The following is a 23,724-nucleotide window of genomic DNA, read 5'->3' as shown; positions in this document are numbered from 1 at the left end:
ACAACACAATATAATTCCGAGTAAATCAAACTTTTGTGAAATCAAACTATCCACTTAGGAAGCAACACTGATTAACAATCAATTTGACTTTGTACAGAACAAAGTTCTGGTGGAAGGTCTTAAGCATAAAACCTATCAGGAAAGACTTATTGAACTCAATCTGTATAGCCTGGAGGACAGAAGGAAAAGGGGGGGGGGACATGATCGAAACATTTAAATATGTCAAAGGGTTAAATAAGTTACCGGAGGGAAGTGTTTTTAATAGGAAAGTGAACCCAAGAACAAGGGGACACAATCTGAAGTTAGTTGGGGGAAAGATCAGAAGCAACATGAGAAAATATTATTTTACTGGAAGAGTAGTAGATCCTTGGGGCAAACTTCCAGCAGACGTGGTTGGTAAATCCACAGTAACTGAATTTAAACATGCCTGGGATAAACATATATTTATCCTAAGATAAAATAGAGGAAATAGTATAAGGGCAGACTAGATGGACCATGAGGTCTTTTTCTATGTTTCTATGTTTCTAAAGTATTCAGTGAGAATATTTCATTCGTTCAGATCTAGGATGTGTTATTTGAGTGTTCCCTTTATTTTTTTGAGCAGTATATATATGCCATATGTGTACATACATATTACAGGCACACAAAAATATATGTTATGTACTATATAAACTTTATGTGTATGTATATACACACCCACACAGCTCTTCTAAAATTATACATATTCAACTTCATTTACTGCGATAGGAAAAACAAAACCAGAAGGGAAAAAAAGGAAAAAAAACAATTTTTCCCTCCATTTATGCATACCTGCCCAAAATTTTTCTACCAGTTCTGCGTTGTTGACCGTACCTATAGGAGCCCATCAGTGTCTATGACCCAACTTAAAACAAAGCAAACCAAGTAACTTGGAGAAAATCTGAGAGTAATAATTATAAAAGAAAAACAGGGAAGTATACATTTGACTAATTAAACAGCATCACTACCATAGGTATTTCAATAGTTCAACCGTTTGTGTTAAAATTAACACAAATTCAAAGTGTTGGTAATGACCTATAAAGCCCTACATGCATCGGATCAGAATACCTCTGGGACCATCTTCTGCCGCACGAATCCCAGCGGCTGATAAGATCCCGCAGAGTTGGCCTTCTCCGGGTCCCATCAACTAAACAATGTCGTCTGGCGGGCCCAAGGGGAAGAGCCTTCTCTGTGGTGGCCCCAGCCATTTGGAATCAGCTGAAATCAGGAGTTACAGTGGTACCTCTATCTAAGAACGCCTCTACTTACGAACTTTTCTAGATAAGAGCCGGGTGTTCAAGATTTTTTTGCCTTTTCTCAAGAATCATTTTCCACTTACAAACCTGACCCCCAGAAAAGGCAGGGAGAAGCCTCCGTGGGGAGACTCTAGGAATCTCCTGGGAGGAAACAGGGCCGGAAAAGGCAGGGAGAAGCCTCTGTGGGGCCTTCTCTAGGAATCTCCTGGGAGGAAACAGGGCTGGAAAAGATGGGGAGAAGCCTCCGTGGGGCCTCTCTACGAATCTCCTGGGAGGAAACAGGGCCTCTACCATCCCTGTGGTTTCCCCAATCGCACACATTATTTGCTTTTACATTGATTCCTATGGGAAAAATTGCTTCTATTTACAAACATTTGTACTTAAGAACCTGGTGACGGAACGAATCAAGTTCGTAAGTAGAGGAACCACTATGTATTGTATTGTTTAAGTGTTCCCTTTATTTTTTTAAGCGGTATACATATGACGTACCCTTTTCTCTATAAGAATTCCTGCCATTATTCTTTGGAAGGAGCCTCGGTGGTGCAGTGGTTAGAGTGCAGTACTGCTTCAGCCAGCTGCAAATCCATTGAACTATCCAGGGATTAAGTCCAATCTTCATTAATTTATCTATCAGCTCTTTATGTGGAACCGTATCAAAGGATTTGCTGAAGTCCAGATAGCAGTTTGGCAGATCGAATCTCAATAGGCTCAAGGTTGACTCAGCCTTCCATCCTTCCAAGGTTGGTAAAATGAGGACCCACATTGTTGGGGGCAATAGGCTTACTCTCTGTAAACTGTTTAGAGAGGGCTGTAAAGCACTGTGAAGCGGTATATCTTCTGGTTTCTGGTAGAAATTTGGCAATTGCAAATAACTCTTATTAAATGCATCATTTCATGAATAAAGAAATTCCATTTATTTCTCTGCTCTCCAGTAATTCAAACACATTCCATACAGGCACTCGGTCCGTTATCTCTCTTTGCTGCATTCCTCACATTCCTTCTCCTGCTCCACTTAACAAGATTTATTTTCCTAACAGCATTACTTTGAAAAACATCAGAACTGACTGTTAACCACACAGAATACTTTTGCTTACTTTAGCGTGGCAAAAACACATCAATTTTCCCTTCGGCAACATTGAAACTCCACCCTTCTTCTCCACTGACCCCCTGATGTGCCAAGTACATCACTACAGTATTTAACCCATTCTTCTCTTTAATATCTTCTTCCAGACCTCTGTTCTCTATGTTTTTGGGCCCTTCTGAATTTAGGGTTAACCCAGCGAGCGTCTGATTCTCCCTCGCTAGATCCTGAAATCATAGCCCCATCCTGTGGCTGGCCTCCCACCTGTTCTACTACCTGTAACCCCAGGCCCCCCCATAAACACTATCTGAATCCGAGTCCTCAATATCTTCATCATCCTCCAACTGATCAGGAGTATGTACTATAGTATATATGTCTAAATGCTATTGCTTTGCTATTCTATAGTACACACTGTTCAATGAATAAATTGCCGTGAGCCTTGATTATTTGCTTTGGGTCCTACATTTTGATTTGCACAACTTACAGTGACATTTTTATTACGACTATCTCAGAAATAGAATCTGCTGCAATGGCAGAATTGTCTTGTCTTACTAATCCCCCCTCCTCCCTGTTGTGGTTAGCTCTGGCCCAGCTCCTGCCCCAAGGACTGTGGATGTGGGGGAGACATCCACATGCTGCAGGCCTGTTTTGCCCCAGGTGGAATCTGCTGATGAAGGCTCCTCTGACCAAGAAGACATGAGTGACAGGGAGGAGGAGAGTGTGGCAGACAGCTCAGAAGGAGATCAATTATCTAGCTCCTCCTTGGATTCAGAACAAGAGTTAATGATACAGCCACGCATGCGGAGAGCGATGCATAGGCAACAACAACTGAGAGATTATTATCAAAGAAAATGAGGCCACCTGTGGTTGGGTGGGGCTGTGGTAATTAGTGAGGCTGTTATAAATAGCAGCCTGTGGGTTTGGCCATTGTGGAGGATTATCTGCTCTTTGTGTTTCGTGCCTGCTTTGCTGACTTTGACCTTTGTGTGCTGATCCCCCCCCCCCCGCTTTGAAACTAAACCAGAGCAAAGTGTGTTTCACTTTGTGAAAGAAGGTCTTTGAATTGCCTCACAGCTGCAAGCTAAGTATCACAGGACTGATAAGGGACTTGTATAAATTACCAGTTTGTTTGGAGACGAGTGCTCTTAGCTATAACAAAAGAGGGCTTAGTTTAAGCGAATTTTCATTATAAAGAACATTGTTTTGAATTTTCAAACATGTGTGTGTGTCTGAAATTTGTACCTATGAATTTTTGGGAGGATTCTACCAGAGAGCCCGACAGAACACCCCCCCCCCCCCAAAAAAAAATCATTTGAAAAATAACATGGTTTAAATAGTTTATTTATTAGTATAATAACAAATGTAGAACCAAACAGGTTTTTTTTTTTTTAAATGGCAATGTGCACAAAGTAATGGTTTGCTTCTTGTTACAGGAAAAATAAAAATTTGGGAGAAATCAAAATTGCATCAAAGATGAAGATCACTGCAAGAGAATTTTTGGAGACTGAAAATTCTACGGAGCTCAGCTTGGGAAAGAAGCAATGACAATCCATGGAATTATGGAAGCCTTTCTCAAACAGTAAGAGAAACCATTTTCTTGCCTTGTATTTTACTGTATTTCAGCCCTGGCTTTTGGCTATCCTTAACTACCGATTTGCCAAATATTGCAACATTGATGTAATCGTCTCCAGAGTCTGGTTGACGGTTTAAATTGCGCCACATGCTTCGGATCTTCAAATACAAAAAGTTTATGGCTTCGGCTTCATCCGAATGTTGCTCGTAAACGGCCTGCTTGATTGACGTGTACGTTGATATTAACAGGCTTCTCCATAAATTGACGAAGATGAACATGACCGTCAACAGGAATGACATCTGGAAAAGTAGGGCGAGCCACCATCTCGATTGAAGATCCATCTGCTTCATTCCTGAACAGCAATAGGAAACGACGGTCTGCAGAGAGTATACCCAGGTACTGAAGGCCCACTCATGCTGACCAAATATGAGATAGCCAAAGGACATGAACGTGCAAAACAACAGGACGGCGAGGGCTGTCAAATTAAGAAAAACAGGGAAGGCGACAGACATGGTTTGTTCTGCAAGGCGCACTTTGTACAAGAACCTGAAATATCGGTACGGTTTCAGCACCAGGAGAAAACCTAAAATACCTGACACCATCACGTAGAGCTGGTCAATTTGAGAAACAACGTGGAAGGGGACAAATTCTTCTGGATTAAGCAGATAAAAGTCCAGCAAGGTAAATGCCATCTTGTATTTCAAGGCAATGAGTAGTATAAAAAACATACAGATGTTCTTTATGGCGAAATTATTTAAATTGGTCGCTTGTTTGAGATAACTTATCTGTTCTTGACGTAACATATGAAATTCATCCGCTAAGTAGAAGATGAGGATGTAAACAATGAATACATAACTTAACAACCGCGAGGGGTTTTCATACCGGAATTTAGAGAGCTTATAGGAATGAACTGACAAAGTTGAACTAATGATGCCAAAGTAGCTAAATTCAAAAATGACCGTGATACTGCAGTATAGTTCTACATCCGGAGTAAAGGTGGTCAACTCAAAAATCAGGGCCCGGGTTCGTTTGTCAAGCCATTTATTGCTTTGCAAACCTTCCAATCTTATTGTCGTGTTTGGTCGTTGTTCTCCTGGGAAAAAATAAAACGAGTATCCCCCTGGGCCATATGAACTTACCACACCGTAAGACCTATATTCCCATTGATCAATATCGGACTGATATGTGAACCCTTGAAAATTGGCAACGTGTTTGGAGACGGACATGTTGATCGGCTTGTTCCAGGACCCAAGGTAGTGCTTTTGATCTTCTGGATCCCTAGCGAAGTTATGACAGGATCTCTGACCGATCAAGTAATTGTTTGCGAAGTGTCTCGGGGGAAAGCAAGGCCTTTCAAGATGTAGACCTCTGACTTGTCTCATTCTGGGCAAACCAAGAATTTTGGACCACGAATCCGAAAGGTAGGTGGGATGAAAGTTGTTGTGTATCAACGGCACAAAAGTGTCACTCATCCAACTGTAAATGTCTTCAAGTTTTGTTACTTTGGACAGACCGAGATTAAATTTATCGTGGATCACTTTATTATGATAAAATAAAATGGTGGGTGGAGTAGAGTAAACCACGGCTAGGATAAAGAAGGTAAAGATGAGGTGACAAATGATGTCCTTGATGAAAACGAACGCTAGGTGTTGAGCCTGGACTTTCTTCCTTAAGATGAGGACTTCGTCCTCTTCCAAAGGCTCATATTCTCTGGTCTGCCTGATCCTGACCAGTTCGTGGTGAATCCTTCGGACATCCTTATGATCTATGTTCACTCTGAGCAGCTTCATCTTCTGATACTGCTCTGCCGCCAGCCAGGAGATGTGCTTGCAGTACTTAATGCTGATGGTGCTGACCCCAGACATGAGGGCCATCTTTAGGGTTTGCAGTAGGAGGACACTCTCAAAAAACGATGTCATGGAGGCTATGAACCATTCCGTGGAGGTGCTATAGCCGTACGTGAGGCCATATAAGATGATTAAGGTGGAAGAGACGAAAGACATGAAAAAAACAATGACCCACGCCACGTATCTCCACCACCAGGCAAACTGCGGCTTTCGAGTAAACATCTTGATCAGCAGAATCATCCTTTTCCTCGTGTTAATTTTAGGGATCTCCTTTTCTGCGACGACAGTTGTGCTAGCACCTGCTTTGGCCTCCTCTTCTTCATCAGTAGTGGACGATGAGGAACTTTCCTCCTCTTCCTCGCTTGTTTCTGAAGACGAAGGACTATAGTCAGGCACCTCGTCCTTGTCATCGGAAGGTTTTTCCATGGAGTATCTAAATAGGATGGTCATCGTTAGCTGCAGAGGGACACAACAGAGAGCACTGAACGCACCGATGTACATGGACCTCACAATCCGGAATTTTAAGGAGAGGATTTTTTCTTCCTCACCACTGAAGAACATGATGTTCAGGAGCAAAGTGGAAAGCATCATAGCCAGGCAACAAGAAACTCTCTGGTGCCTGTTGAAAGTGCCAGTGACCACTTGGGAAAATATGGAGAACCAGAGATGGTTGTCTTCTAAGTCTCTAGCCAGGTGTATCAGGAAGAAGTCCATTTTCTCTAACCTCGTTTTTAGAGTCGAGGAAAAAATGTATCTTTCTATTTTGCCATCCGCCTTGCCGAGGCCTAACCACTTCCTGCAGATAAACAGCCACGACCGCTGAGTGTCCACATTAAATACTTTGACTCTGCTTAAGTACCAGTTTGGGGAAGAGCCGGTATTATTGTGCCAGATGTGAATGCAATAAATATCCCCTATGTCGTACCTTGTAGCGAAAAGAAAAGTATCCACGGCTCCACGATACTGGGTTGGGAATTTGGGGTGCTTCATACGATGCACGTCGCTGTAGCCATCCTTCCCAATCAATTCGAGGAAAACGTCGGCCGTGGTTCCGGATCCCAAGCGACTTCCGGTATAGATGGTGACCAAATAATGCATTCTGTGGTAAGGATCGTTATCTGGCAAGACGAAGATTTTGTTCTTTCTCCTCATGTCTTCTTTATCTTTAATGATGGCCCAGGATGAACAGAAGATGTAGCCGGCAAAAATGAAAAACACAGTCAAAACCGTCACTGGATTGGTGTCGAAACTTGCCGAGAGCGCTTTCTTGAGGTCCAAAGCATTGGGGTAAATAACGAATGTGCCTCCTACAAATTTGACTTTAGGTTGTGAAGATTTGGCTAATCGGTGCCGAGTCATTCTGGGGTTTGCTCCGCAGACACAGTGCAGTTTGGACAAGCTGGTCTGAGGCCCAAGGCGGCAGGTCCCTTCGGACAGTTCGAAGTTTGGGAGGTGACCCAGATCTCGGCAGCTGGCGGTAAAGACCACAATGCGAACTATCTTGGTGGTCTGCTTTCTAAATACAGGTGGAGATCTTAGGACCACTGAAATATTCTGCTTGCTCACAGACTCAGACCAGAACAATGCCCGTGGAAGGCAAAGGATATAGGGAGCCTCAATTGCACATTCAATATTGCCCCCCCTTTTCCGCAGGGTAGGAGGCTTATCAGAGGAAGCCATGTAAGACACAAGTGGAGGGGAACTTAAATTGAGCCCCAGGTAGATGGAGACATTGAAAGTGATGTTCCTATGGCACAAAATCTGGACATATATGTCTGGAGAGCTTCTATTGACCTCTATGCTAAACCCACCCGCTGTTGCCACGCGCTTTTTATCCAGCCCTATCGACAGATTAAATGCGACGGGGTCCTTATCTTTTCTATCCATGATCACTTCGGCCACTTCAGGGGTGACCCCAATGACCTCACCGTTGGCTTTGGCGCCAGTCACTTTGAAACCCATCACGACCGTGTGATTATCCACCGCCTTCCTCAGCCAGGGGAAAGGGTTCTCTTCAAATACATAATGGACCACAGAAATCGGAGCGTCCGCGGCTAACTCCGGCTGGCTTTCCAACTTCACTTTAGGATAAAAACAGTTCTTACAAGACCTTCTCTCGGAGACAGTCCTGAAAACGTCCCGTTTTTCCTCCTTCCATAAACGGATGGACCAGCCTTTGGCTTCCATGTTAACGTGGTCTTCGCTAGGGACTCTGCCTTGCAAAATTATATCCGCCAGTAACTCTGACACAGAAACGATTTCCTTGATGGTGTTCATAGGCCCGTTCTTGGGGTTTGAGAGGGAAGCTCTTAACACATTGGACAAGCTGGTAAAAATGCCACCAGCAAGGACCTCAGCTTCTCGAGAGCCGAGATCACTGTCCCTGTGCCTTTTCAGGGCTTCGCTGGCCTTTTGGAGGATTCGGACCACCGTCCGCTGGGATTTCCTACTGACCTCGTTTGCATTCTGTGTTATTTGACAAATGCTGGAGATGATTTGGTTTAGTATCCCTGTCTCGGTCATGGGAAACCGCACAGTTTCGTTCAGTAGCATTTCCCTTAGCTCAGTTTTAGAATGGTAAAAACTGGGCGACATCTCAATGTTATTTAATTCAGAAGCCACCGCATAGATAACGAAGCCCGCGTGAAAGTAATCTCTGGCATCACGAAAGATGGAGACAGAGCTGTTGAGCTGTCCGGCTAGGTGATACAGTTCATTGAGAATCAGATCCGTCGGCTTGCTGGTCCTTGATTCGAATACCGTCGCCTGTATGCTGGTTTGAGAAAAAACATCGTCGGTGTCGTAGACTTGAATAAGTATGTTCAGAGCATATTTTTCAGACGGTGTCCCGCTGGGAAGAAACAAGGGGGGGGTCTTCTGCTGATGGCCAAGATAAACTATGGTTCCAAGAGTATTATTTTGCAAAGACGACACATTAGCTATTTGGGCCAGATCAGGACGGGCAATGACTCTGTAGAGGAGAGGCCCTTTCATGCCATCAAATCCAGAGCACTGAAATGTGAATTTTGTCAACAGCGCAATGCCTTCCCTCGGTTCGACAAAACACTTTCCAGTCTGAGGGGGGATGTGGACGTAAAAGGAGTAGCTACCCACAGCCAACTGGACTCCCCGCTTACTTACATTCAGTTTAAGGAGATACAACTGGCCAGCCATGGAGCTAAAGGCCAAAGAATTAATACGCAGATACCGACTTGTTCTTCCAGTGGTAGTTTTGGAAGCCCAGTCGAAATATATTTCCTTGGAATCTGCTGAAAGGAGGCTCCAAGAGTAAACCAGGTGGGCTTCCCCGCAGTTTAGACACTTCCCGTACACAATAAATCTTTCTGTGGCTTTAATGCCTTGCTCGCAGTTTTCCAAACAGGTGATACGCAGCAGAGGCCCAGAACCAGCAAGGACCTGAATGGTTTGAAACGCGGCGGCAGATCGCTTTTGCTTGCGAGCCACCAGCTTAAAATAATACGTTGTGTTTTCTTGAAGGGTCTTCGGTTCCACGACTTGTACCGGCTCTTTTGAGTAGGTCCAGTACAGATCACGTTGTTCCGAGTGGCATTTCTGACCTGGACCTAGCTTCATAGCCAAATAGTCTGATTCCCGTTTGCTGCAGAACCAGTGAAACCGAATTCTATCCAGAGGCACCATAGAATCTACATCCGACGATAGAGATCCATCCAAGGACCACTGATCAGAAATTCCAACAATTCGGAAGAGGCCTCCGGCTATAATTGCCCTTAACCCACTTTCTAGAATTTGGAGGTAAACCGAATCAGTCCGAACGAATGTTATGTTTTCTGCAGGTAGATGCACACTCATGGTCAAATTGACATGATAGAAGCCATACGACAGGGCGTTTTCAGGTATGTGCAACACGCTGCCCCTTGCGTTCACCCCTTCGGGGAGTGCGAGAGGATTTGGCCAATCTGGAACCGACCACGCGGTGCTGAGATTGTATATTTTCCAAAGAAAATCAAGATCTGGATGCGTCCTGCATTTCGCTCCGGCCGTTGCTTGCAAAATGATGGGTGTCTCTCTCTCACAACGCAGCAGAGGTTCCAAAGGGTTGGGTTTATGGATTACAATGGCCAGTTTACGGCAGTACATTTTCTGGCAGGGCACAGCCGGCTCCATCACCTTGGAAGCGTAAGTCCCAAGAGTGGCTGTTAAAACAGCTCGTGCGAGTCCATTTTGCCTGCAGTCCACTTCCGCTACAAAGCCTGCGTACTGTGTGGGTCTGAAAGAGAAGGCAGAATGAGGAAGGAAGCGAACGGCATTGTTAACACGGTCCTCATACGTGTATGTCTTATTCCAAAGGAGGTGTTCCTTGCCGGAATGAAAAAGCTGCAGATGGAAAGCCCAGTCGCACTGCAAGTAGGGGTGCGGCACCGGAATAAACCACACAACATAGACAAAGTTTTTATCGGGAGAATGTCCACTGAAAACGTGGACTTCCATCTCTTCCTCAGCCAAGGATTTGAACAGGTCCTCCTTTCGGTTCAGGTATAAATGCAGGCTGAACCGGAACCATTGCACCTCCACAAATTCAATAGAAACCAGGGTAGAAAGGGCCACTTGTTGGAAGAAGAGGTGGTGGAGACTGGAGGACCCACTGCCTTCTAGGGTGGAATACCAGAGCCCAGAATCCTGGCTAAAAAAGTACGTCCCCATTTTGACTTTCTGTGGTTTCAGCCTGATGGAAATCGGACCGGCGCTGCCTCCTTGGAAAACCAAAGCGTCGTTAGAGAAATTGAAGTGTCCGCTCAGCATCTCAGAGAACTTTGTGTTGGTGCGGAAGTAGATTCTGGAGATCGTCTTCTTCCCAGACACGGGCGAGATGGACGGAGTGCAGAAATTCCTTGGCAGAGCAAAAGGATTGTATTTGTAGGAGAGAGACCAATCCTCCCATCCTTGCAGGTCCTCCAGTGTGTAAGCCGTTATGCTGGAGCTTAGAGGCCGGAGACTCCAGGAGAGGGCAAGAGACCTCTGCGTTCGGCTAAGCAGGGCAGAAGAAGCACTGAAGACATGGAGAAGAGCAGGCTGCACCTGGATGCTCAGGTTAAGGCTGACGGGAGGCCCGTTCTCTAGTTCTAGCAAGACAGTATAGTCTCCACGCTGGGGATAACGCACGGTGACGTAGTAGTGGTAGTAGACTTCGCAGACACGGGGCAACGGTGCGGGGAGGCCCCGAGAGGAGGCAAAGGGTTCGCTGTGTTGGTTGCTCGGAGTGAGGCGGCCTGCAGGGCTGCCCCCTTCACTCTTCAAGCGGTAGCTCCAGGGGGAACTTTTAAGGCGTGCGCACCAGCCTACCGTCACGGGCTGCCATTCCCAGATAGGAAGGCTCTGCGGTGAAAGGAGGAAGAGGTGGACGTCTTGCCTGGAAATCTCGACGCTGAAGTTGTGGTGAGCGCAGGGAGGCTGACCACACAGGGCCGACACACACCGCATTACGATCCGAGTCAGAGCCCGGGATGAGTAGGGCCTTTCTCCATCCGGGCCTCTGCTCAACACAAGTTGCCCTGACCATTCCTTGGTTTGCATGACCAAGGTGGCGTCCTGGTACCACTGACAGTGAGGAGGAGGGAGAGGAGGAGGAGGAGAAGAAGAAGGAAGAAGTGGTTGGGTATCTGGCTCTCCTCTCTCGATCTCTGGCGTCCCTTCGGGCATCCTGGAATACTTCAGGTCAACCTGCCCATCCCAGAGGCAGGAGAGGCTCAGTTCAGTGTCGTGCTTCTGGTAGACGCGGTGCCGAGCGTTTGAGCAGGTCACCTGCAAAGGGGGAGGCCAAACGTGAGGCGGTGTGGCTTTTGTACACTGACCAACGCACCCCAGCAGAACCAGCAGCAGCTCTGGCCAATGCATTTGGGGGCAGGTGTGGTGGGGCGGAGCACCTCAGGAAGAGCAGCTTGCCAGCATCCGACTCAAGCCAAACAGGTGGATTGTTTGGATTCTAGAACCTTGAGCGGTTGCCCCGAGCAACTAGAATTCCAGGACCATTGTGGAAGATCTTGTGAGATTCCTAAATGTTTGTAGCATCCTGCCTGCTTCTTCTTCTATTACTGCTACTATTAATAATAATAATAATAATAATAATAATAAATAATAATAATAATAATAATAATTATTATTATTATTATTATTATTATTTATTAGATTTGTATGCCACCCCTCTCTGAAGACTCGGGGCGGCTAACAACAGTAGTAAACAGCATATGACAATCCAATATAAACAGTTAAAAACCCCTATTGTAAAACCAAACATACATACAGACATACCATGCATAAAATTGTAAAGGCCTAGGGGGAAACAGTATCTCAATTCCCCCATGCCTGGCGGCAGAGGTGGGTTTTAAGAAGCTTATGAAAGGGAAGGAGGGTGGGAGCAATTCTAATCTCTGGGGGGAGTTGGTTCCAGAGGGTCGGGGCCACCACAGAGAAGGCTCTTCCCCTGGGTCCCGCCAAGTGACATTGTTTAGTTCACGGGACCCGGAGAAGGGTCGCTGGGATTCGTGCAGCAGAAGGCGGTCCCTGAGATACTCTGGTCCGGTACCATGAAGGGCTTTATAGGTCATAACCAACACTTTGAATTGTGACCGGAAACTGATCGGCAACCAGTGCAGACTGCGGAGTGTTGGTGTGACATGGGCATATTTGGGAAAGCCCATGATTGCTCTCGCAGCTGCATTCTGCACGATCTGAAGTTTCCGAACACTTTTCAAAGGTAGCCCCATGTAGAGAGCGTTACAGTAGTCGAGCCTCGAGGTGATGAGGGCATGAGTGACTGTGAGCAGTGACTCCCAGTCCAAATATAAATACAAATATAAATACAAATCTAATATTAAAATTTAAAAACTAATTTAAAATACATTATTATAAAAAACGTATCTGCTGCACAATTATACACACTCAGTCCAACTGAACATAACATAGTAAAAGTCAAGAGAAAAAAGGAGGGGGGAAGATTAATCCCCCCACGCCTGGGGGCAGGGGTGAGTCTCCAAAATTTTGAGAAAAGCGAGGAGGGTAGGGGCAGTTCGAATCTCCGGGGGGAGTTGATTCCAGAGGGCCGGGGCCACCACAGAGTAGGCTCTACACCTGAGTCCCTCCAGACGGCATTTTGTTGTCGACAGGACCCAGAGAAAGCCAACTCTTTGGGACCTAATCAGCCGCTGGGATTCATGTGGCAGAAGGTGGTCTTGTAGGTACTCTGGTCTGATGCCATGTAGAGCTTTATAGGTCATTACCAAAACTATTGTTATTGATTTTCAATCACTGTGCCTTTGTGATGGGTAGCCACCTTTTCTTCCAATAGTTTTGCAGCTGCTCGGCCTCTGGGTGCTCAGCCAACCGTCCTGAGTCTTGTAGCCCATTTTTCACCAGATATCTAAGAATTTCAACACGTAAAATGAATATCGAAAACATCATCCGAAAAGCACAACAAAGAATGTTCTTTCTGTGCCAACTCAGGAAGCTCAAACTGCCCAAGGAACTGCTGATACAGTTCTATATAGGAATCATTGAGTCTGTCATCTGCACCTCTACAACTGTCTGGTTTGGTTCTGCAACCCAACAAGATCAACACAGACTTCAGAGGATAATCAGAACTGCAGAAATAAACAATTGCTGCCAACCTGCCTTTCATGGAGGACCTGTATACTGCACGAGTCAAAAAGAGGGCCATGAAAAATATTTATTGCATCCTAGACATAAATATTTATTGCATCCTGGACATAAATAAAATATTTATTGCATCCTGGACATAAATAAAATATTTATTGCATCCTGGACATAAATTGTTTCAACTCCTACCTTCCAAACGATGCCATAGAGCACTGCACACCAGAACAACTGGACACAAGAACAGGTTTTTCCCGAACACCATCACTCTGCTAAACTAATAATTCCTTCAATACTGTCAAACTATTTCCTAAGTTTACACTACTGTTACACTTCTCATCTTTCCCATCACACATCTCCTCCCACAAATGACTGTATGGCTGTAACTTTGTTGCTTTACCCTTATAATTTATATTAATTGGTTCCTAATACAGCTCATCTGTTTGGAACACATATCGCATCTCAGACATCAATTCCCTTGAAAATGTCCAAAGATACTTCACCAGAAGAGCCCTTCACTCCTCCACTCGAAACAGAACACCCTACGAGACTAGACTTTCAATCCTGGGCCTAGAAAGCCTAGAACTAAGACGCCTTAAACATGATCTAAGTATTGCCCACAAGATCATATGCTGCAACGTCCTGCCTGTCGGCGACTACTTCAGCTTCAACCACAACAACACAAGAGCACACAACAGATTTAAACTTAATATTAATCGCTCCAAACTTGACTGTAAAAAATATGACTTCAGTAACCGAGTTGTTGAAGCATGGAACTCATTCCCGGACTCCATAGTGTCATCCCCAAACCCCCAACACTTTACCCTTAGATTATCTACGTTTGACCTATCCAGATTCCTAAGAGGTCAGTAAGGGGCGAGTACAAGTGCACTAGACTAGAGTGCCTTCCGTCCCCTGTCCTATTGCTCTCCTATATCTCCTATACCTTTCTTTTATTCTTATATCTCTTCTTCTATTCTTTCGTTGATATGTTCTATTCCTATATCTTTTCTATTCTTTCTTAGATATATTTTACTATGAGTATTTCCTCTATAACCTTCATCATGTATTTTACTATGTGTATATATATATATATCCCCACTAAAACTCTCATTGTGTATTGGACTAAATAAGTAAGTAAGTAAGTAAGTAAGTAAGTAAGTAAGTAAGTAAGTAAGTAAGTAAATAAATAAATAAATAAATAAAAAATTTGATTGCTTATTTGTACCCAGATTATCATTGTGTTGTACCTTATGATTCTTGATGAACTATCTTTTCTTTTACGTATACGGAGAACAGATGCACCAAAGACAAATTCCTTGTGTGTCCGATCACAGCTGACCAATAAAATTCTATTCTATCTAGTGCAGACCTTATTAACCTAGGTGACATCCGAGCTGGTAGGGCTTCCTGAAATTTACGTCTCACCATATTTATCTGATTCCTCTGATGAGACGGGCCCACTATGGTTGAACCTCTGGCATAGCTCTCATCTTCCCCAGAACACACAAGCCTCACAACCACATATTATCATTATCATTATCATTGATCATTACGCAGTCAACCAGATGTTTCCAGATGGGTTTGGCATTTTTGTCTATCCATCAAATCCTCACCAAGGACCTGGGATAGGCAAATCTGGATGTTTGTTGGTGTTATAGATATCATTGCAGGATTTAATATTAAATAATAATTTAACACAAGTATGTAAGTATATATGTATGTATGTATGTATGTAAGTAGGACTGTAAGTATGTATGTTTGTAAGTAGATAGGTAGGTAAGTAAGTAAGTAAGTATGTAAGTAAGTAAGTATGTTAGCATGTAAGTAAATAGGTAAGTAAATAGATTGAAAGGTAGATTGGTAAGTAAGTAAATAAATAAATAAGTGAGTGAGTGAGTAAGTAACTAAGTAAATAAGTGAGTGAGTAAGTAACTAAGTAACTAAGTAAATAAATAAATAAATAAGTGAGTATGTATGTATTTATGTATGTAAGTATGTTAGTATGTAAGTAAGTAGGTAAGTAGATTGAAAGGTAGATAGGTAAGTAAGTAAATAAGTGAGGGACTAAGTAACTAAGTAAGTAAATAAGTGAGGGACTAAGTAACTAAGTAAGTAAATAAATAAATGAGTGAGTGAGTGAGTGAGTAAGTATGTATGTATGTAAGTAAGTAGGTAGGTAAGTATGTTAGTAGGTAAGTAGGTAGGTAGGTAAGTAAGTAAGTAGATTGATAGGTAGATAGGTAAGTAATAAGTAAGCGAGTGAGTAAGTAACTAAGTAAGTGAGTAAGTAAGTAACTAACTAAGTGAGTGAGTAAGTAAGTAAGTAAGCAAGTAAGTAACTAAGTAAGTAAGTAAGTAATTGACGGTGTTGCGGGTCCGGCCACCTCCCGAAGGGGCACTAAACCCGGCCCGGGGGAGCTGGCGGGGCCGGTCCAAGCCGAAGCTCCGGCTGAGGAGACCGGGGCGCGAAGTCCCTCTCCCCCGCCCCTGTGAGGGAGGCCGGCGGGGCTGGCGGACGGGCGGGCGCGCTTTCGTTGTGGAGGGAGGAGGGCGGCGCCCAGCGCCTGTCTGCCGCCGCCCCTTCCTCGCTTTAAAGGCCGGAGCCGCCGCAGAAGGCAAGCGGTAGACGGAGCAGCATGACAGGGCTACGGGACTGCAAGGTGAGGCGGGGGAAGGGGGTGCGGGTGAGGCTCCGGCCCGGGGAAGGCGTGAGGTGAGGGGACTTCGAGTGTCCGGGCCGCCCTCAGTTTTCGACGCCCCGCCGGACCGTTTCGTCCCGCTGGGTTTGCCGAGGAGGCCGGAGTGAACGTCCCGCTCTCGCCGCTTGCCGGACGCAGTCAAAGCGGGCGTTCCGGGTGGTCTCCTTTCCCGTCCCGTTTCTTTGTTCGCGTAAAAGGAGAATGAGGGAGTTGAGGATGGGGGCTTCCATAGGTTTAGATCTATCTTGGGGCCGAGCAGAGGTGAAGACGGTCGCTGTACAGGAAGAGAGAGTGCTAAATTCAAATTCAGCCTTCAGATTAAAACTTTACCCGGTTGGACTTTGGGCCAAGTAGCACTCTGCCCACCCGCTGCAGAGTCAGCTGACAATCGAGGCCAAACTTGCCTGCCAACTTAAAGCTGCTGAAGGCATAGCTCAGAGAAAATGATCTTTACATACATATATAAAGTTTATTGTTTAAAAGAAAACAAAAATGTTGTACAGTATCACTATGGTATGGTTACAAATATACATGTACTGCTCAAAAAAAAAATAAAGGGAACACTTAAACAACAGAATATAACTCCAAGTAAATCAAACTTTTGTGAAATCCAACTGTCCACTTAGGAAGCAACACTGATTGACAGTCAATTTCATTTTGTTGTCAGCACATTCAACTTTGTACAGAACAGAGAATATTTCATTCATTCAGATCTAGCATGTGTTCTTTGAATGTCCCCTTTATTTATTTATTTTGAGCAGTGTATATGATCATATCAAAAGAAAAAAGGGAAAACTAAAAAAAGAACGAAAAACATAAACACAGTTAAAAACAAGATAGACATCTTGATAGAAGTTCTTAATTTTAAGTAATTGATACTAGAATTAATAGAGTTCACCTTTATAAATCAGGTCATCCTTATTTCTAATCTTTTCTGTCTGAGAAGCAAAATGATCTTTTATTTATTTATTTATTTATTTATTTTATATTTTATTTTATTTTATTTTATTTTATTTTATTATTTTTTATTGGATTTGTATGCCGCCCCTCTCTGCAGACTCGGGGCGGCTAACAACAGTGATAAAAAACAGAATGTAACAATCCAATACAGTGGTACCTCGAGATACGAGTTTAATTTGTTCCGGACCTGGGCTCTTAAGTCGAGCAGCTCTTATCTCGAACGACTTTTCCCCATAGGAATTAATGTAAATAATTTTAATTGGTTCCAGCCCTCAAAAAACTCACAAAGTTAGTCTAAATTATGCAGAAAGACATGTTTTTAATGAAGAAATGTACATGTACATATAAATGAATAATGAAGTTTCTTTCACTTAACTTGTAAACTTTCTTAAACTTTTAAATTTACATATGTTCAACTTCTCTGCCACCCAATCCTGTAGGACAGAGGTCCCCAACCCTTTTTGCACCAGGGACCGGCTTTAAGCGATCAAGAGAGGAATGGGTGAATGAATGGACGGAGGGTGGGAAGGAAGGAAGGAAAGAGGGAAGGGACAGGAACAGAGGAAGGAAGGAAGGAAACTTATGAAAGGGGAGAGTAAGAGAGGAATGAGTGAAGGGAGGGAGGGAGGGAAGAAGGTGGGAAGGAGAAAGAAAAGAAGAAATAGAGGAAGGGAAGGTAAAAGAGAGAAAGAAAAAGAGCAAGAAAGAAAGCTGCAAGCACCCCCCCGAGCCCCCCAGGCCGGCTGCAACCTTTTAAAACACGCGCGCCGCTTCGCAGCTGTCTCCTGAAGCCGAACGCGGAAGTTAGCGTTTGGCTTCAGGAGACAGCTCCTTGGCGCTTGTATCTCGAATTTGGGCTTGTAAGTAGAACAAAAATATCTCTCCCCTCCCAGCTCTTATCTCGAGTTGCTCTTAAGTAGAGCAGCTCTTATGTCGGGGTTCCACTGTACTAAACAGCTTTTCTTGACTGCAGTAGTTGAGTCGGTTGAGAAGGATTGCATCAAAGTCTAATAATTAATTAATTAAGTAATTAGGTAATTAATAAATAAATAAATTAATTAATCAAGCAAGCAAGCAATTAATTAATTAAGCAATTAATTAAACTGTAATGGAAACTATTTCCATACAATTAATTGATTGATTGATTGATTGATTGATTGATTGATTAATTGTATGAAAATAGTTTCCCATTACAGATTTATTTATTTGATTGATTGACTGATTGATTGATTTCTATGCTGCCCTATTCCTCAAACTCTGGGCAGCTAGCAATTAGACATACAGCATTTTACAGAGAGTCAGCCTGTTGTCCCCAACAATCTGGGTCCTCATTTTACCGACCTTGGAAGGATGGGAGGCTGAGTCAACCTTGAGCCTACTGAGATTCGATCTGCCAAACTGCTGGCAGGTGGTGATCAGCAGAAGTAGCTTGCAGTACTTGCACTTTAATTTCATAGAAACATAGAAGACTGACGGCAGAAAAAGACCTCATGGTCCATCTAGTCTGCCCTTATACTATTTCCTGTATTTTATCTTAGGATGGATCTATGTTTATCCCAGGCATGTTTAAATTCAGTTACTGTGGATTTATCTACCACGCTTCTGGAAGTTTGTTCCAATGATCTATTACTCTTTTAGTAAAATAATATTTTCTCATGTTGCTTTTGATCTTTCCCCCAACTAACTTCAGATTGTGTCCCCTTGTTCTTGTGTTCACTTTCCTGTTAAAAACACTTCCCTCCTGAACCTTATTTAACCCTTTGACATCTTTAAATGTTTCGATCATGTCCCCCCTTTTCCTTCTGTCCTCCAGACTATACAGATTGAGTTCATTAAGTCTTTCCTGATACGTTTTATGACCTTCCACCATTCTTGTAGCCCGTCTTTGGACCTGTTCAATTTTGTCAATATCTTTTTGTAGGTGAGGTCTCCAGAACTGAACACAGTATTCCAAACGTGGTCTCACCAGCGCTCTATATAAGGGGATCACAATCTCCCTCTTCCTGCTTGTTATACCTCTAGCTATGCAGCCAAGCATCCTACTTGCTTTTCCTACCGCCCGACCACACTGTTCACCCATTTTGAGACTGTCAGAAATCATTACCCCTAAATCCTTCTCTTCTGAAGTTTTTGCCACCATTTTTTTTCTTATGTGCATGCGCAGCTGAAACCTCTCTCTTACGCAAGTATTTTTGCACACAATTTTGCTTGTTGCACATGTGCAGAAGTGAAATCTTGTGCCCTCGGGCACGCGCATGCCTGCAATGGCTTCAGAGGGCGCACACCAGTAGAGGGAAGGGGAAAATAGACTGATTTGCCAGCCATGTAAAAGGTAGCATGATTTTAGTTATGCAAGATTTGGCTCCTTTAAGTGCTTGGATGGGAGACTACCAGGAGATCCCAGACCTGTGCTAATTGTAGACTCTAAAAGAGCATCCTAGGAGAAGGGAATGGTGAGGCCAAGAAAGGAACACAAAATAGGGAAGATCAAAAGCAACATGAGAAAATATTATTTTACTGAAAGAGTAGTAGATCCTTGGAACAAACTTCCAGAAGACGTGGTTGGTAAATCCACAGTCACTGAATTTAAACATGCCTGGGATAAACATAGATCCATCCTAAGATAAAATACAAAAAATAGCATAAGGGCAGACTAGATGGACCATGAGGTCTTTTTTTGTCGTCAGTCTTCTATGTTTCTATGTTTCTATTCTATTCTTCCCACATTGGTACAAGCCTCAGTGATGTTGCATGCATTGTGACATCACAACATCACTGTTTGTGTTGTGTGACACTGTTGGCCTTCCTAAAAATGCCCTTCAATAGCAATAGCATTTAGACTTATATAACACTTCATAGTGCTTTTATAGCGGTTTACAGAATACAGCATATTGCCCCCAACAATCTGGGTCCTCATTTTACCCACCTCGGAAGGATGGTAAAACACAGGAAATAGTATAAGGGCAGACTAGATGGACCATGAGGTCTTTTTCTGCCGTCAGTCTTCTATGTTTCTATGAAATGAGCAGGCTTTGAGCCCAAATCAAAGAAAGATTTATCCCTTTTTTACCTTCCTTGTCGTTTGAAGAAAGTGCTATTGTGAAAAGCAATTATGCCTGTCTTGGCTCCCGAGGGAAGAATTTCAAAACCTTAGTTGGGTAATGATGATAAATGTTTATCTCTGGATGTATTCTCACAGTGCTAAAAGCCACAGAATTCTCAGGGATGGCTGTGAATCAAAACTCTTTCAGTAAGGCATTTGACAAAGTAGACTACAACCCACTTCTTGGTAAACTAAAAAGATGTTGGATAGACAGCATCACCCATCAGATGGATCTCTACTTGATTGACAAATTGCACTGAACATCTGGTCATTGATGGAACTACATCTGTGCATGGAAGGAAACAAGGTTCCACTTCAGCAGTCGCATGTATTTTATTGGCAGTTGTGTGTTAGCAAAAACTTCAGAAGAGAAGGATTTAGGGGTTGTGATTCCTGACCGTCTCAAAATGGGTGAACAGTGCGGTCAGGCGGTAGGGAAAGCAAGTAGAATGCTTGGCTGCATAGCTAGAGGAACAACAAGCAGGAAGAGGGAGATTGTGATCCCGCTGTATAGAGCGCTGGTGAGACCACATTTGGAATAAGCGCATAAGCGCACCACTGTGCCTACCGTCCCTGTCTTATTGTCTTCTTTTGTTACTTTTTATCATTACTTGTCTAATGTTTAATTTGTACAAATTATCCCCCTATAATTGTTTGACAAAATTAAATAAATAAACAAACAAACAAACAAACAAACAAACAAACAAATAAATAAATAAATAAATAAATAAATACTGTGTTCAGTTCTGGAGACCTCACCTACAAAAAGATATTGATCAAATTGAACGGGTCCAAAGACGGGCTACAAAAATGGTGGAAGGTCTTAAACATAAAACTGATCAGGAACAAGGGGACACAATCTGAGATTAGTTGGGGAAAAAATCAGAAGCAACGTGAGAAAATATTATTTTACTAAAAGAGTAGTAGATGCTTGGAACAAATTTCCAGCACACGTGGTTGGCTAATCCGCAGTAACTGAATTTAAACATGCCTGGGATAAACATATATCCATTCTAAGATAAAATACAGGAAATAGTATAAGAGCAGACTAGACCATTAGGTCTTTTATGTTTCTATGTAACTTAACAACTGAGGTAGTCCTCGACTTAAGACCATAATTGAATGCAAAATTCCGGTTGTTAAGTGAGACATTGATTAAGTGACTTTTGCCCCATTTTACAACCTTTCCTGCCTCTCTTCTTAAGGGAATGACTGCAGTTAATAAGTTAGTAGTTAGTAACCTTGTTTTTAAGTGAATCTGGCTTCCCCATTAATTTTGCTTGTTGTAAGGGCGCAAAAAAAAATTATTTGATCTTTTTGAGACAGGGCAAAGGTCATAAGTATGAGCCAGTTGCCAAGCATCTGAACTTTGATCACATTTTGATCATGGGGATGTCTTAAAAGTAATAACTCTGAAAAACTGTCATAGGTCACTGTTTTCAATGCCGTCGTAACTTTGAACGGTCACTAAATGAACCATTGTAAGTTGAGGACTACCTGTGCGGTCATTCACTTAACCACGCCAGCAAGAAAAATTGTAAAATGGAGCAAATCTCACTTAACAACTTCCATAGCAATGGAAATTTTGGGCTGAAATGGACTTACCTGTACTATATTTTAATCCATTGAAGGTAATGAAAAAATACATTTACTAGCATTGCACAGATTTTAAGCCTCTTTGTTGTGAAAAGAAAAAAGCACTATAAACGACAATTTGAATTGAGAAAAGTGTCTTTCCTTTGTATGTGTGTATCTTCTGTAATTTTGTGCTTCTGTTTCAGTTTTTCATTTTTTGCATCTTTTTCCAGGCCTGGCAGGATGCAGGACTTTTGCTGTCGACCACTGATAATCAGGCTTGTAAACTGTTTGATGCTGCGTTGACTCAGGTGGGGATGAAAAAAAGGTTAGGGAAGAGTCTGGTGGGCATAAAGATTTGTATTACTAACCGTCAGTTGCAGAAATTGTGTTGATTATTGATATACTCTACTCTCAATAATCAGTTTGTTTGTTTATTTATTATCTATCTATCTATCTATCTATCTATCTATCTATCTATCTATCTATCTATCTATCTTTCTATCTATTGGATTTGTATGCCGCCCCTCTCCGTGGACTCGGGCCGGCTAACAACAATAATAACAACAATCCAATACTAAAACAGCTAAAAAACCCTTATTTATAAAACCAAACATACATACAAACATACCATGCGTAAATTGTAGAGGCCTAGGGGGAAAGAATATCTCAGTTCCCCCGTGCCTGACGGCAGAGGTGGGTTTTAAGGAGCTTACGAAAGGCGAGGAGGGTGGGGGCAATTCTAATCTCTAGGGGAAGTTGGTTCCAGAGGGCCGGGGCCGCCACAGAGAAGGCTCTTCCCCTGGGTCCCGCCAAACAACATTGTTTAGTCGACAGGAGCCGGAGAAGGCCAACTCTGTGGGACCTAACTGGTCGCTGGGATTTGTGCGGTTAATAAACATATATGGTTAATAAACATATATGTTTATTAACCATTCAGGAAAAAAACTGCATTCTTGCCAATAGCTATTTTCTGAACGATCCTTTAATTGGTATTGGTTACAGTCTGTCTAGTCTGTTTTATCTTCCTTAATCTTCATGTTTCCTAGAGCCTTCTTTTATGCTTAGATTTCTTAAATATCCTAAACCACCCTGCAGAAAAATTGATATCAAAATATATTCATTATTCTTTAAGAGGTCACAAAATACTACTGAAAATAAGACCCTGTCTTATATTTTTTTGAACCCTGAAATAAGCATTGGCCTTTTGGCCATGCACTCAAAAGCCCAATTGGGCTTATTAGTAAGGGAGGTCTTATTTTGAGGAAAACATGGTATTTATGTAGGCAAAGTTGGCTCTTCTATGACTTGTGGACTTCAACTCCCAGAATTCCTGAGCCAATCATGCTAGCTCAGGAATTCTGGGAATTGAAGTCCACATTATTATTATTATTATTATTATTATTATTATTATTTATTAGATTTGTATGCCGCCCCTCTCCGAAGACTCGGGGCGGCTCACAACAATAATAAAAACAATATTCCAGCGAAAACAAATCTAATATTAAAAAGCATATAAAACCCTATCATATTTAAAAAAGCAAACAACATATACATACCCAAACATAAATATAAAAAAGCCTGGGGGAAAGGTGTCTCAACTCCCCCATGCCTGGCAGTATAGATGGGTCTTGAGTAATTTACGAAAGACAAGGAGTGTGGGGGCAGTTCTAATCTCCGGGGGGAGTTGATTCCAGAGGGCCGGGGCTGCCACAGAGAAGGCTCTTCCCCTGTGGCCCGCCAAACGACATTGTTTGGTCGACAGGACCTGGAGAAGGCCAACTCTGTGGGACCTTATTGGTCTCTGGGATTCGTGCGGTAGCAGGCGGTTCCGGAGGTATCTGGTCCAATGCCATGCAGGGCTTTAAAGGTCATAACCAACACTTTGAATTGTGACCGGAAACTGATCGGCAGCCAATGCAGGCCACAGAGTAATAGATGAGCCAACTTTGCCTACCCCTGACCTACCTACCTATCTAC

At 43.1% G+C, this 23,724-nt stretch overlaps 2 protein-coding genes across 3 annotated transcripts in view; one reads left to right on the top strand and one right to left on the bottom strand.

Annotated features, from left to right (window-relative positions):
• Positions 1-3,927: 3,927 nt before the first annotated feature.
• On the bottom strand, positions 3,928-11,649 carry LOC139168935 (polycystin family receptor for egg jelly-like). The gene has a single exon (XM_070754716.1). It carries the CDS (start codon positions 11,647-11,649, stop codon positions 3,928-3,930), a length of 7,722 nt encoding a protein of 2,573 aa, XP_070610817.1.
• Positions 11,650-15,962: 4,313 nt separating this feature from the next.
• TTC38 (tetratricopeptide repeat domain 38) overlaps positions 15,963-23,724 on the top strand; it is a 37,329-nt gene continuing 29,567 nt past the window's right edge. For both annotated transcript variants that reach the window (XM_070755255.1, XM_070755254.1), the window contains exons 1-2: positions 15,963-16,067; positions 21,978-22,055. In XM_070755255.1, the coding sequence (XP_070611356.1) occupies positions 16,044-16,067; positions 21,978-22,055 (102 nt within the window). In that variant the 5' untranslated portion in view covers positions 15,963-16,043. The remainder of the gene's footprint in view (positions 16,068-21,977; positions 22,056-23,724) is intronic.

Source organism: Erythrolamprus reginae, chromosome 6, assembly GCF_031021105.1.
Source record: "Erythrolamprus reginae isolate rEryReg1 chromosome 6, rEryReg1.hap1, whole genome shotgun sequence".
NCBI lineage: Eukaryota > Metazoa > Chordata > Lepidosauria > Squamata > Dipsadidae > Erythrolamprus > Erythrolamprus reginae.
This window is presented reverse-complemented; position numbering and strand designations above follow the sequence as displayed.